General features: G+C 58.7%; 1 protein-coding gene across 1 annotated transcript in view; it reads right to left on the bottom strand.

Moving 5' to 3' along the window:
* Positions 1-7,090: 7,090 nt before the first annotated feature.
* The window catches only part of ADCY1 (adenylate cyclase 1), a 122,044-nt gene continuing 114,258 nt past the window's right edge, over positions 7,091-14,876 (bottom strand). Inside the window, exons 18-20 of the mRNA XM_059932901.1 lie at positions 14,395-14,509; positions 12,220-12,344; positions 7,091-7,429 (exon numbers count right to left, since the gene is read on the bottom strand). Coding sequence (XP_059788884.1) covers positions 7,091-7,429; positions 12,220-12,344; positions 14,395-14,509 — 579 coding nt within the window. The remainder of the gene's footprint in view (positions 7,430-12,219; positions 12,345-14,394; positions 14,510-14,876) is intronic.

Genomic DNA, 14,876 nt, shown 5'->3' with positions numbered 1-14,876 from the left:
CGCGGCCACAGTTTCAACAGGGATGAAGGCAAAACCGCGTGCTGATGCCTGGGGAGTGCCGGCACCCCCGGCCTGCGCAAGAGGCCCTGGTGGCTTCCTCGGGATCCCCAGAATGTGGGAACAGTCCCCTGAGACATGTGCTTCGTGTCCGGGCCTGGGGTCGCGTGCGGGTTGCTGGTGGGAGTCGAGAAACAAGTTCTGGATGCCGGTGGGCCCACTGCCCACTGCTCGCACCGCAGGGAGCGAGAGCCCCAGACACAGCTCTCTGGATGGCTGCCTGCACGCGTTCACCAAGCCCAAGAGGTGGACAGACCTCTCAGCGTGAGTCTAGGAATTCCTCTCTGCTTAAACGTCAGTTCTCAAGGTGTGACCGCCAGCTGTTTTGGAATCCAGCCCATCTGAAGATGAGCTGCCAGGAACCACGGGAGCCAGGGCCTGGGAGAGGCGGCAACACCTGTGCTCGGGTGGCGGCCAGTCCTTCACCATCCGCCGTGGGCCCTGTCTCACCTTCCGCGCATTCTCAGTGAAACCTGCTGCTGGACGTCCTCTGATCCCCAGGAAGGAACACTGACCGCCTACACCACGCCACAGCGTGACAAGGACATCGGAGGACCCTGACCGGGGGCTGGGGACTGGGTTGGCTCCTTGTAAGTGGAGAAGCGTGTGCAGTTTGGGGGCATCCGGGGGCCCCGGTTCTCCCCCCGGCTGATGTCAGAGAGGCCTTACGGAAGGAGACGGGACAACTGTCCTCCTCACTGAGGGAGAGTCTGTGTTTTCTAAGACACGATGGCAGGTGGTGCTACAGGACATAGTTCTAGGATAGAAAGGATGACAAGACAAGGCAGGGATTCTTCAGGCCCAACATTGTTAAGTCTTTGCTGGGGATCAGCTGTTAAAGCAGAGGCAGGGCTTAGCGGAGAGGACAGGCACGGTTTTACTGTCCCAACGTGAGGCCCAGCTGAGGACACCTCTGTGCCTGGGCACATCCAAGGGATGAGCTGTGGGGCAACCCTGCTGCCGGGGGACCCGCTTGGCTGCTCAGACCCAGCCAGCCAGGCACCACCACTACTTGTGTGTGCGTGAGCTAGGGGCTCCATCAAAACCAACACAACTTTGCCGATTTCGGTTAGTTAAGAGGTGCCGAATAGAATGGAAAACCAGGACTCAGTGCTGTGTGACTTTGTCCAAGTCTGTAACCTCTCTGAGCCTGATTCCTCATCGGCACCATGCGGAGCAGAACCACGCCTCCCTCTGCAGAATGTTTGGAGGCAAGGGGGAGGGAAAAGCACAGGACAGGTGTACTGTCAGCTGCCGAGCTAGATATGGGTCTTAGTCATGATCATTTCCTTAGTTTGTGGTCACACGAAAAGTCCACCAGAGACGTAGTTTAACTATACGGGAGAGCGACCTGGCCTTTCCCGGTGCTTATTAGTGTAGAACACACTGAGTCCAGGGAAGTGCAGGAATTTCACAAAGGAATGAAGAATTATATCTACATGGATAGTCACCATCAAGGGCTGAAGAAACTGGGCTTGCTGTAATCACGGGAGACCAGGGGGCTGCCACTGGGGTCAGTTTTCTGATTCCCAAGGTGTTTTTCCAGCCGGTTGTGACCCACACCCCCGAAGACCACCTGTCTATTGTTTTCTCTTCCCACGGCACAGCCCAGAGACTGAAGCCGGGCCTGCAAATGGCTCCCTGGGTAACTGGGAGGGAGGAGGGGGGGCCTGTCGGCTCCTCCCTCTAGAATTCCTGCACCAAACACCCACCTGCGGCACTCCCCGCAGACCTCCGTGTACACCGGAACCCCAAACACAACAGAAATAAAACGACCACACAATCAACAGAAAATGGGATCAGGTCAGTGCCTTGACATCCCTGGACTTTGTACTGATACTGTGGAGAGATTCCAGGAAGGAGGGGAGGGAGGAAGGAAGACTTTCTTATTCTCTAGTACTTGTAGATGGAGGCCCAGGCACCACGTGGACGCCGGCGGGGGTCAAGGCCGCCTCTGTGTCTGGCCCAGAAGCTGCTACCCCTGCCCTTGCCCTTACTCCTCCTTTTAAGGTCAGGATTTCTAGCGGAAATAGAGCTGGGTCGGGGCACTCAGGGGCGGTTTCCCCCGATGCCCTGGGGGGCAGCCATCTGTCTGTATCCCTAGTTAATTTGTTTCTTATATGAATCCATCCTAATTCTAGGAACAAATAATTGATTTTAATTTTGCTTACGCCATGCCATGCAAACACAACACACACACACACACACACACACACACACACACACAAACTTGGATTAAGCGTGGCCTCTGGCAGAAAAGTTATTTTTTATCTTAGTGAACAGACGTGTTATATTTTCAGGGAAATTAAGAAATACCAATGTCTGTTCCACTGCTGTAAAGTCGTTTAGGGAGGTCTAGCCCCAAATGGGGCACCTGAAATTGGCTTTGTTAATTTTACGAAATGGACAATGGAGAAGACAGATTTCCTCATCCCACCACAGGACCTGTCTCCAGTACGTTTGTGCACAGACGGGAGACAAAGGAAAACTCCCCGAATCCTTTCCAAAGCCTCCTGTGGCTTCTTGGAGGTGAGGGGTCCCCAGGAGCTCCCCTGTGTGCCGGCTGTCTGGGGTGCACCCGCACGGCCCCTGACCCGAGACCGAAATCTAGGTCAGGTTCCAGCAGCTGGGTCCATAGCTGGCTTGACTGGCCACCCTGCCGGCCATGCCTGCCCCAGCCCTGGCCACCGGGGTGCCCACTTCATCCTACTCTCCCACTCACACTGTCCCCCAGGCACGGGGCCTGCCTGTGGCTCCTGGCTGTCAGTCCACACAGAATCAAGGATGTCCTCCCGCCTTGGGGGACCGGGGGGTCAGGGGACAACTGCCTGGCAGCACTCCCGGGGGGGCCACCCACGCAGGCCTCGGACACCAGCCCCAAGCTCCTGAATCCATCCTGGGGAAACGCACAACTCCACTCCCCGCACGGCCCACTTGGCCAACCCTTGGGCACCTGGCCTGGCCTTTGCTCATGACACAGGTCATGGGACAACGGGCCCTGTGTCAGCAGAGTCCCTCAGGTAAAGCCCATCTCCTTGTTGTCTCCCAAACTCAGTGTGGAGGCCCGAGCCGCCACGACTGGCCTCCCAACACCCAGGCGTGGGCCCCCATCCCGCCTGCTGACCTCTGGGCCTGGCAGCGCAGGCCCCAGCAGACCTTGAATCTGATTGAGACCCACCCCCAGCCTAAGGTCCTGTGAAGGCAGACGCAAACCCAGGACGCTGTATGAAGAAACGGCACGTCTTTCATCATCCACTACAGAACCGGGAGTATTGATTGAAAATGGGAAACGGCTAGCACAGACTTCCAACTTTCAAAGCAAACTGCAGCTGTGGAGGGGGGACGTCCGGACCCAGGGATACGGTCGTGTCCTCCACCTGCCAGTCGGCCACAGCTCACCCCTCATTTACTTCACCAAAGCAAATATTTTGAAACCAATTGCCTCTATGGAGTTTGGATTTGGGGGTTATTTTTGTTGTTGTTTTTCATTGAAGCCATAACAAAACCAAGGGCAAGTCAGTTTCCGGGGGGCTAGTTATACACAACCAATAGGTCTGCACACTCCAGAATGACAAGTGTGACAGCAGGTCTGTGATACCCCGGTAAGAGAACTGCTCGATGCAGGGCACACGCGTGTGAACCTGCATTTCCCGCGCGGTGCACACACACTTAGGCAGCGCTTGCCTTACGAGTCATGCATGGGCGTCCCGGGCAGGGCCTGCCACGTGGGGAGAGACCAGCAGGATCCCGAGACTCAGGGGATCACAGAACACGCTGTGCAGAAGGGTGGGCACACCCTGGAAATGAGACGGGTCCACTTGTCGGGGAGGAAACCTAGACACGGCTGACAGGCCAACCCAGCCCTTCCTTCCCGAGTGGCAGGTTAAAGCAGGGATTCAAATATTATATCTAGGTCGCTACTGGGACGATGGTGCAGTGTTCCTATCGGGGGGAGACAAAGAGAGGTGTCCCTGAAGGCTGGCCAGATCCTGTCCAAGCCTGCACATCAGCCCGGGTTTGGGGGTGTCAGCCCTCCAACAGTGTGCCCTTCAATTTGGGGAAACTTGTACACATGGCTTGTCTCTGAATCACCAATCTGCTTTGGACCAGACCTGTCTCTACAGTTTAGAGTTATTGCTTCTAGTGACAGAAGGTATCGGAAGCCCTGGTGGCTTTGGAGTCCGATAAACACGGCAGGCTCGGGGTGGCTGGGTCTGCGGGGCGTGGGGTCCACCCTGCAGGACATAGACCTTGGAGTGGACCGGCCCAGGGTCAGGGGCCGTGGAAGTGTTTGGCAGTTTGGGGCTGCGTTCTAATCTACTGAGGTCAGGCACAAGAGGCATGCGAGGGTCTCGAAGGGACACATGGATGGGGTCATTCCAAAGGGCAGCAGCAGCCTGGCCAAGCAGGGGCGATGCATCAGGAACCTCACGCATCGGCTAAAGTGTGCTGTTCACACGGGGCGTCGGTCTTACCTTCATTTTGGTCAGAATGGAATAGGCAGACCGGGGCGCTATTTACAGAGCATCTTAAAAGAAATAATTTAGAGAGAATCCTACTTGGAAGGCTCTAACATTTGTACATGAATATTGTACAAGGTTAAAAATAAATAAGGCAATATCATACAGTCTTATCACAAATAAAAAGGAAGTCATTGACCAAACCCCAAGGAACATTATGGCTGAACACGGCCCCTATGCCCACAGGAAGCAGGTAGGGTTTGGAACTGCTGATGATGAAGGAGGTTCTGCTCGTCGAAGGGGAGACCTCGCCGTTTCAGAACAGCCGAGGCCCCGATGGCTTCCCGCGGCTGCGGTGACAGCTGGCCACGCGTTCCGTGGCTTTGCCAGCACACCTGGTACGGGGGGCGTCCCGCGGCTCTGTGGACCTGAGGTCCCGGCACAGCGAGTCTGGGCTCTCATCCCGGGGCTCAGGGTCCACCTCGCTCAGGGTGGTGTGAATTCAGCGCCTGTAGCTGTGGGATCGACAACCCGCTTCCTCAGTGGCTGCTGGCCGGGGCGTCCTCACCTTCGACCGGCTGCGGCCCCTCATCTTTAAACAGCAACCTGGTGCTTCCAATCTTCCCGACTGCCCTGGCTGCCTTGTCCACTTCTGAGGGGCCACGTGGTCACACTGGTCACACTGAGTTAACTCAGATGGCCCAGGATCCTCTCCTCAGCTTCTGCCCCAAGCCCTGAATTCCCTCTGCAGAGCCCCCTTTGCCATGTGACAGAGCATATTCGCAGGGTCATGATCTCCTGTGCTGTCCACCCCCCTCCCCCCGCCCTGCCCTGGGGTGGAAGCTCGGCCACGAGGAGCAGGTGGGCAGCAGGGCCCTGGCCAGGGTCTCAGCCCCGCAGCTGGACGCAGGTGTGCACACCTGCACAGGCCGTGTGCTCACTGGGCTCTGGAGGTGACTCAGTTTGTGCTCTGTGAGGGGGGGAGGGGGGAGGAAATTCAGCTCCTCACCCAGGGCACATCCGAGGAAAGACTGTCCCCCTGCCCGCCTCTGTCACTGGCCCGTCCACATGGGCTAAGTGGCCGGCCCTGTCAGCTACACCCACACGGCCAGGAGTCATACACCCACAACGGAGGCAGCCCGGGGGACACCACTAGCCACCCCCATGGGGCTCAGTCCAGAGTGAGCCCCTGTCCCAATTCTGAAAAGTCGGGACCCCCAGGGAGAGCGGTGAGGAAGGGGACCCCCAGGCCTGCTGACTCTACCGAGCAGGGTTCCCCTGCAACCCACAGAACCCTCCGGGCTGCTGTCGGAGCTTGGGTCTCTGCACGGCCACCCCCCTACTGACTTGCCTGCCCAGAACGTTCCCTCCAGTTTCAAGCTGCCCTCCTCCCTGCAGTCGAGAGCTGAGGTCTCCACGTCCAGCTATTTCTGGCCAGTCTCTTCGCACTGGCCCTCCCGGATCCCTGCCCACCCGCAGCAGCCCATCCCAGCATGGCCGCATTCTTCATCTCCATGGCAACCGCAGAGATGCCGAGGTAGGAGATTCCCAGACTCGCACAGAATGACTTGCAGCCACTTTCCCTGCAAACCGGAGCAGGGACATCTGTACTGACAGCCGTAAACTAACTCCAAATCTCCATGTCCAGGGGACTGGTTCTGCCAGAGAAACGCCTTCCATCCAGGAAGCTTTCTCATGGTTGTGAGGTTCACTTGTCTTCAAAATCAACAAAGCCTTGCACTGTTGTTCAGCGTACGGGAACCCAAGATGCCATGGCAGAGAGGTAAGAAATGACACCGACCACCTTCTCTCCTTTGAACAAACACAGTGACGTGGGCAGAAAAGGGAACGTCCAGGTTTTACAGGAGCCAATATGCTCAGCAGGGCAGGTGGAGAACGTACAGGTGGAACAGGAACTATGCTGGTCACAGAGATGTGGCTGCAGGGTCCCCCAAGAATTCCAGAAGACCTGCCTCTGGCTCTTAGCAAAAACCCAATCTTGAAGAAAGCCAGCGGCCGCCACTGCAGGGGGACAGGGGCTTCTTAGTTCCTCCCAAACCGTCCACCTACGGCCTGCCCAGCTCTGGCTCTGGCCAAGAGAGTCCTGACTCTTACTCTGGGCTCTGCAGGCCACCGCCCAGGGCTGGAGCTGCCCTCACGGGACCCACACAGCTGGGCTGATCCGATCCGTCTCAGGGCACACACGAGCTGGGCACCCCAGTCACTCTGCCAGACAGACCTCCAAGGCTCTCGCTGTAGCCTGCGGCCCTGGTGGACGTCCTGACGGTCCCGACGTCCAAGGCTGACCCGGCCAACCTCCCTCGGCCACCGAGAAGAGGATGGAGCAAACAAAGACACTGCTCAAGCCTCGGCGTCTGTGCAGTCCGGGTTCTCCCCTCGCCCGAGTCACTGCCCAGCTGCTTCGGGTCACGCCTGGACAGTCCCCCTTCCCCAGCCCGGCCACTGGTTCCCGGCCCTGCTCTGCTGGCCGGGCTGGTTCCTGCGGGAGCCCCGAGGCCGCCAACGCCCCGAGCATTTGTGCCCTGTGCCCCCAGCGGCCCGCGTGGGCTCCGCTAAGCCTCCTTCCCAGCTGCTCTGGGGGGCAGGTGGTGGCCTGGGGGGCAGGGGGCAAGCGCCGAGCCCTGCAGAGCCCCCGGCCCGGCTCTGACTGGGAGGCCGGCCGCAGGGGGCACCGGGGGGTGGCCCGTGGCCAGTCTGCTCTGGAGGCCGGCTCTCCCATAGGGACACATTTTCCGCTCTGAGTTCATGGACCTGTTTTGGGAGCCGCTTCCGTCGGTCCTGCCTTCCAGGAAGTATGTCAGCATCTCGCCCTTGCCCTTGACGCTGACTTTGCCTCGGCACACGAAGCGGTAGCAGCCCCGCCGCAGCAGCCGGTGAACTTCCTCCGTGACCTACAGCGGAGAAAGGCGGGCGTCACTCTTGGTCAATGGGGAGCCCACGGGAGGGTCCCTCCCTGACCTGCACTGATCACCCGATCGCCCGGCCTCTGGCCTCCCCAGGTCGGCCTGCAAGCCGGGTCCTGTGCCCCTCCTATGGTCACTCCGGTCACTCGGCGAGAAGGACGTGATCCTGCAAAGAAAGCAGGGGACTCAGAGGGGCCTCAACGGGGCCCTGGACAAGCAGGAGAAGACAGCATTCGCCATGGGGGCGCCCAGAGTGGGTGGGCGGGCTGGACGGGGCCCACACGGACCTGGTCCTAGGGGCTGGGGTGTGAGCTCCGTGACCACCCCAAGCCCTAGCCGGACGCCTGGACACCGAGCTCCGGCTGTGGAGCCAGGGCCCTCGGCCCCCGCGGTAACCTCACACGTCTTCGAGCGTCTGGGACCGGCAGGTAGCAGCTCAGCTGGAAGCGGACAGCACCAGCTCCCATCCCCGGGGCTGGCACGGAACCCTCAAGGCCCCAGTGGGCTCACACCAACCTGCCAGGGACCCCTGGGGCCTCTGTGGGCCAACAGCATGAGAGGGCAGAGGGCACGTTCTCCCAGGGACAACAGCGATGTGACTTAACTTTCCTGATGCTCGGGTTCCCGGCCAAGGGTTTAGCCAAAAGAATTCCTGCCTCGCAGAGTTATGAAAAAGGTAAAGGATAAGAAAGCACTTTCTAATAAGGTTCTGTAAACAGAAGAGGACACGATCATTTCGATTCTCCTCACTTTACACTGAAGGGAGAGACCACCTCTCTCCCCGTCTCCCCGACTCCCAGCTGCTGCTCTGAAAGTCCCCCCTCGCCCTCCCTCATGTAGTCACCCACCTCTGGCATCTTTATTTAACACCACTCAGCCCACCCTGAGCCCAGGGTCTCGCATCCCCAGGGTGTCAGTGCCCAGCAGAGCTGGGCAGAGGGGCTGCCCTCTTCCCCGCCGGCTTCGCCGGAGCCCTGAACCCACCCCCGCCCCCCAACGTGGCTCTCACCCTCGCTAACCGTCGGCCTGCTTCTTGCGTGCGACGGTAAGCGCCTCACAAAGGACCTGGTCTGTCTCGCCACAACTTACCAAGGCTCCTGGTATTCATAAGTGTTCACTGAATGAAAGAATATAGGAACCAATGGAAGGAAGGGAGGGAGGGAGGGAGGTAACCAAGGCCTGCCAGAAACCTGGTGCCCAGGGCAGTTCAGGAAACAAAAATGACCACAGAACATCAGAACCTGCACAGCTCCCGGGACAGTGAAATCTGCCGATGGATCTAAAAGCGCTGGGAGGGGGTCCCTCAGCTCCCCTCATGGGAAAAACAAGCAAAACTGGCCGATCCAGTGTAGACAGAGGGCATGGAACAGAGTATGCTCAACCCACAAAAAGAGGTCAAGGATGTATCGTTCCCCGTAATTAATTAACTCCGCCAATTTCTGTGGCTGTTCATCAGCAAGGCACTGGCTGGTGCTCGCGCAGGGGGCAGGGGGCTGCTTGGCGTTCTGGAGGAGGTTCCGCGACCCCTCACCAGGGCTGCCGCCACCCACCCACTGGGATGGAGACTGGCAGGTGGGTGCCTGAGGCCTAGACCCTCACCAGGTCGGCTCCATCTCTTGGCCTTGGGAGCAGATCAGGTGGTCCCTCCCAGACCTTGTAAACGAGAAGAATGCCATCCACTTACAAGAAGAGTGCCTTGGTCAGTTTGATGGTGACCATTACATTCACAAAGACTTGGACGGTCAAGAAAAAGTGGGGAGTGCTGAAACTCCCCAGGGTGCTGGCTGGTTGGTGGCCCCGAAGCTGCCAAAGACCCCGATCCAAGGCCACACAAGGGCCAGGGCCACACGGCCTCACTCAGTTCCCCAGCAGGGCTCAGCACACCCCAAAGTCCTTCGTGGAATTGAGCCACAGACTGGCCGGTTACACAGGGGAGATGCCACTGTCACAAAGGTCACCACTCAGATGTGGCCTCTGAGACACAAGGTGATCTCAGAGGCTTGCTACTGTGATAAAAGGCTCCATTTTGCTCTTTCCTTTCATGATTGAACCAACCCACAATCCATCTGTTCAAAGAGATCTGGCCTTCCTAGAACCCTGACGTCCAGCTTGAGCCCCAAGATACATATTGACAAAAATCTCTGAGTCTTATCCTTAAGGTGAGCTCTTTCCTTTCACTGTATTCTCTTGTCTTATGAAGAATGAGAGGTAACAAAATATCCAGATCATTGCACAAAGAAATGCTGGAGGTAAAGATGACCCACCAGCACATGCAGTAAAGCCGAGGTCTGAAGACACGTGGGCTCGGGCCTGGGTGTCCTTCCGGGCCGCGTGGGAGCTCGGGCTGCACCGCCCCTGTGCATCTCTCAGCCTTGACATTCGAGCCAGGAAGTCCCAGGCTGTGAATCAGGGTGGTGTAGGATGTCACCGTGGGGGGCCCAGAAAGGGTCCAGGTCAGGGGCTCAGAGACACGAGGTCCCCAAGAGGCCGAGAGGGAGTCCCCTGTGAAGTCTGATTCTCAGCCACCTGCGGGAGAATCCCTGTGTCTCTGGAGAGGCGGGCTGGGAACTCTCTCTAGAGTTCCCCGTGAGACCTGGCCAGCAGTGGGGGGGACCCACCCTGCAGCCACACCGACCCCACTCTGCCTGAGACAGAGTGCTGGGCTCCCACGGAGACACTTCCCGGGAAGCACCTGCTTGGTCCTCAAGTTGACGGCCAAGGTGGAACCTGGGTATTGTCACGGTCAACCTTCTCTTGGCCGCTGTACTCCTTGGAAAACGGGGCCCTGGGATGCCCCGGGGACTTTAGTCTGCTCAGAACTCTCTTGTCTGCCTCTCCTGGGACAGCAGGCGTGAGGAGGGGTCTCCTTTTTAGGAATTTTGACACAGAAGAAAGAAGGCTCCCAGCTGAGGACTAAGGAATGAGAATTTGGGCAGGTGATATCTGATTAGATATTATCCTCAGGAAAAAGTAAGACACCTCTTTGCAAACCTTTATCATTAATATCTGAGTCTCTTGTTCACTTCTTCAAAAGAACCAAAGGTTTAAGCTGGGCTGGCAAAGGGAAGGGATCTCTCCTGGGCTGTGACCAAGAACCCCTACAAGAACCATACAACAGTGGAGTATAAGTGTTTCTCACTTTAAACTGGGAAGACGAGCACGATGGGCTGGAGGGGAAGAGCCTTCGGCCAAGGGGGTGGCCAAGTGGCCAGGCCAGGTCACGTGGGCCTCCAGATGGAGGGACTGCAGGTCTTACCCAGGCTGACAAACGTCACCGGGGCCCTGCTTTTGTCCTGCCCTGTCCCAAGCACATGGGGTGCTGACACCCGAGCCGAAGGGCGGGAGGAGAGGGGCCTGGTCTGCTAAGACCCCCTGTGACGCGGGTCCTCCAGGAGGTCCGGGCCGAGGGACTTTGCCCTGCAGGAGTCCAGACACAGATGTCGCCGGGCAGCGCAGCAGCCGGCAGAGGCTGGATGGCGTGCCGGAGTCCCTGCCATGGCAAACAGCCCTCACAGGAGGCCGGAGGGAGCAGGGATGGTTCTGAGCAGAGGGGTGGCCGACCCAGATCGGATTCTACAAACTTAGAGATGTGATGTTGGCACTGGACAGGAGCCAGGCTGGAGAGCGGAGGGGGCTCCCGCCAGGTGTCCCCTGGGGCATGACCAGCGCCTGGGGAAGGCTGCGAGAAGCATAGGTGAAAGATCCTCTTAGAAAAGGAACACGGTGTCCTGGGACGCACGTAACGCCCCTGAGCCGTGCACTTAAGATCAGCTAAGATGGCCCGCTTCATGTTATGGGTATTTCACCACCGTAAGAGAAGTGTAAGGGAAAGAATGCGGAGGTGCAGAGATGCTGCGTGCAGATCCCGCCTGTGTCCTGAGCAGGAGGAGAGCTCCAGGAAGATGTTGGTGCCTGTCTTTCAAGCTGACGGATCCAAAGGACCCACCAAGGTACCTGTCCGAGGGTTAGCGCCCGATGAATGCAGGCGGGGGCCCCGGGAACTGAACAGGTATGACGCGAGAGAGCCCCAGGCGGGCAACCTTCTCACTGGAACCGCATCCTGCAGGGGCCGCACCCCAGTGCCCCTCTCAAAAGCTGGGGTGAATGCACGTGTCTCGCAGGGTCTACGGAGGACCGAGGGAGACTCTGTGAACAAGTAAAGGACCAGTGCCAACTGGCTGCCGGGTGGTGGTTGCCTCAGGGCCAGGCCACGGCAGGAGGGCAGTGGCCCTACTCACCCGGCGCTGCGTCCTCTGCCCCATCCATCCGGGCCCCCAGAGGCCAACCGAAGCCACACACGGGGGACAGGCTCCTTCCCTCCGTGTGACCCACGCTTGCATGTTTGTCCCAAGGGAAATCCCGAGAGCGGAACCACACGGCCACATAACACGACGCGCAGGGGCCACTGTCTCCTACACCTTCAGTGCCAGCCGGGGCCAGAGCACCTGCTTCGCGTCCCAAGTGGGCGCCCTCAGGTTCTCAGGTCAGGGGGCCCCACGGCCCCTGCCCTTCAAACGGTGAGGCAGCCCCTTCCCTTCTAGTGAGCCACCACTCACCGTCCCCATCTCTGCGCCTGGCCACACAGAGGCCAGCCTCCAAGGCTGCAGACACACTGAGCCACGCGGCTCGGTGCCCCTACCCAGAAGAGGCAGACCGGGACGGGAGGACGCGGGCTGCGGGGCTGGGCGGCCGCCCCCGCCCGACCCTTGTCCCTTCCACCTCAGCCTCCTGCAGGCAGGATGGGCACCTGTGCCTTGGGGACGTCCGAGTGAACTGACCTGGATTCTGCCCTGGACGCCGGTGCTGTCCATCCGACTGGCCACGTTGACCGTATTTCCCCAGATGTCGTACTGCGGCCTGCGAGCCCCGATCACTCCAGCCACCACGGGGCCGACGTTGATGCCTGGAGAACAGCCGCGCGGGGCGTCAGTGGGGAGGCCTCCGAGGGGAGGAGCAGCCCTTGTGAGGTCACGGATTCCTGGGGTCACCCAGTGCAACGCCCCTCCCCAAAGCAGGGACCCCACAGCGTCGCAGAGAGGCAGCTCCCAGGCTCCGCTTGCACGCCACACCGTCAGGAAGCAGTCCTGAGCCCGGGAAAAAGTCCCATTTCCTGGAACGGCGACCCCATGCCGAGTCTTGCTGCTCAGAAGGCTGACCGTTCAGTCTGTGGGCCACCGTGTGTCCCTCCGCCCCCAGCTCCCTCTTCCGGAAAGGACAGCAGCTCGACTGGTTCCCTGGATGGGATCCCTCGGCTCTTCTGGGTGTCGGGCCCAGAACTAAGTATTTGCAGGGCGCTCTGAAGGAGACTGGAGGCGCCCTTGTCTTTATGTGGCGCAGGGTCCAGCTGGCCTGGACAGTGACACAGGCCCAAGTGCCCCCAGTCGCCCCTGCAGCCTGGGCTGACACCACAGCACACCTTCCGACTCAGTACTCTGCGTCAATTTTCCTGAGCTTAGCCAAGCGTGTTAATCACGTTTCAGATGCTGGCCTAGTCAACCCCCCAAAGCCAGGGCAGTGGGTGCTGGCGTCTCTGGGAGGAGGTAGGGGTGGAACTGGATGGGCTAAGCTGGGAGCCTCAGGCTAGGTGGATGTGGGAACCCAGAGGAGCCCCAAAGGGGCCACTTCCAGATGGGTGGTGGGACCTGGGGAACCCCCGCTACCACCCCGGATGCCCCAGTCCATGTGGACGAGACTGAGCCAGGATGCAGCCTCCTGTGTGACCGGCCATCCGGGCACAGAGCTGCGACTGGCCTGTGGGTCCTCAGTAGGAGAGTAAGAAACAGAATTTCCCTGATGGGCCCTTACGTCTATTAATCCAAGCCCGCGGCCCCAGAGGAGAACCGGACCCCGGCAGTGAGGTGCAGAGGGTGCCCTGCCCCCACCTCCAGCACGTCCCTGGGGCCGGGCACCAGGGCTAAGGCAGCACTGTGTTTAAGCACATCAGAACTCTACCCACTCTGGTGGCTACCACCCCTCATGCTCAAGCCCAGCTCTAAGTTCTGTTCTTTAAGGTCACTAGACATTTGAATTGTAAAACAACCACAAATGTCCAGTTTAACTACATTGTGGACTAATAGGTAATGGGGTGGGGGGGAGAAAGGGGGGGAGGGAGGGAGGGAGAGAAGGAGGAAGGAAGGAAGGAAGGGGAAAGAAAGAAAGAGAGAGAGAGGGAGGGATAAAAAGGAAAGGAAAGAAAGAGAGAGAGAAAGGGAGGGAGGGAGGGAAAGAAAGAAAGAGAGAGAGAGAGGGAAAGAAGGAAGGAAGGAAGAAAGGAGGGAGGGAGGGATGGATGGAAGGAAGGAGAGAAAGAAAAGAAAGAAAGAAAGAAAGAAAGGAAGGAAGGAAGGAAGACAGGCAGAGAGAGAGAGAAAGAAAGACATCTCTTGTTTAACTATATCCTCGACTAATACAAATTTTTCTGGTAAACCTATATTCCCAGAAAAAAAGTGAATTTAAGACTGAAAAAAAGAAACCCTACAAGTTTGCTAAGAGCTAGAGAGGCGCTTAGACCCGGGGTGGTTCCCCTCCTCACTCACAGGCAAGGCAAGGGAACCCAGGAGGACAAAAGACCCAGCCTGAGCCTGCACCCTGGGCTTCTGCACAGCCTCGGCCCCAATGTTTCGGGCCTGCTGACAGGGGCACCTTCCTCCAGCTAAGTGTGGACTCAGAGGTGTATCTCAGAGTCTCTAAGACAATCAAGATTTCTCCTGCGTTTCCTAAGCTGCACAATGACTCTTCCAGGTCCTGAGTCACTGATAACCAGCTCTGAGGTGGACCCAGCTGTCCCTGCGTCCCATTCAGTCCTCTGGGTGGTGCCATCCTCCGTCCTGTGAGACAAGGGAGCCTGGACCAATGACCCCTGCTCCTGGGGGACAGCCCAGGCCACCAGCTCCCGGGGCCAGTGCAGGAAGGGTGAGCTGGCCCGAACGATGGGACAGCTCGCAGCCACGTACCAACACGGAGCACGAAGTCGTTGTAAGACTGGTAGTTGATCTCATCCAGGACGTCGAACATCTCGATGGCAAAATCTGCCAATGTGCTGAGGTGGGAGGAGATGGACTTCTTAGCCTGGACGTGAGCAGACACGGGTTATTACGTTTGACGGGTGCAAGGGCAGAGGGGCCAGGGACACTCAGCCAGTGACCTGCAGGGGTGGGCAGACCAGCCTGTACCCCTCACAGGATCAGGGACTTGATCCCCCCGTCAACAATGCAGCAGCGCCGCTGGCTGGGACTGGGGCTGGCGGGGTGGCACCGTACAGCTGCCCTAGTGTGTGTTTATCACCCCGTTCTACAGGTAAGAGACTGAAACAGAGGAGGAATATTATTGCCCAAGGCTCCCAGCTCCTGAGGGCAGAGACTGAGGCCATCTGAGCCCAGGCAGAGCCCTTCCTCAGGAATGGGGGCGGGGGGAGCCCTGTGGTGGGAGACCAGAT

This window comes from Balaenoptera ricei, chromosome 9 (genome assembly GCF_028023285.1).
Source record: "Balaenoptera ricei isolate mBalRic1 chromosome 9, mBalRic1.hap2, whole genome shotgun sequence".
Lineage (NCBI taxonomy): Eukaryota > Metazoa > Chordata > Mammalia > Artiodactyla > Balaenopteridae > Balaenoptera > Balaenoptera ricei.
The sequence above is the reverse complement of the archived record's forward strand: the minus strand, read 5'-3'. Positions and strand labels throughout refer to the sequence as shown.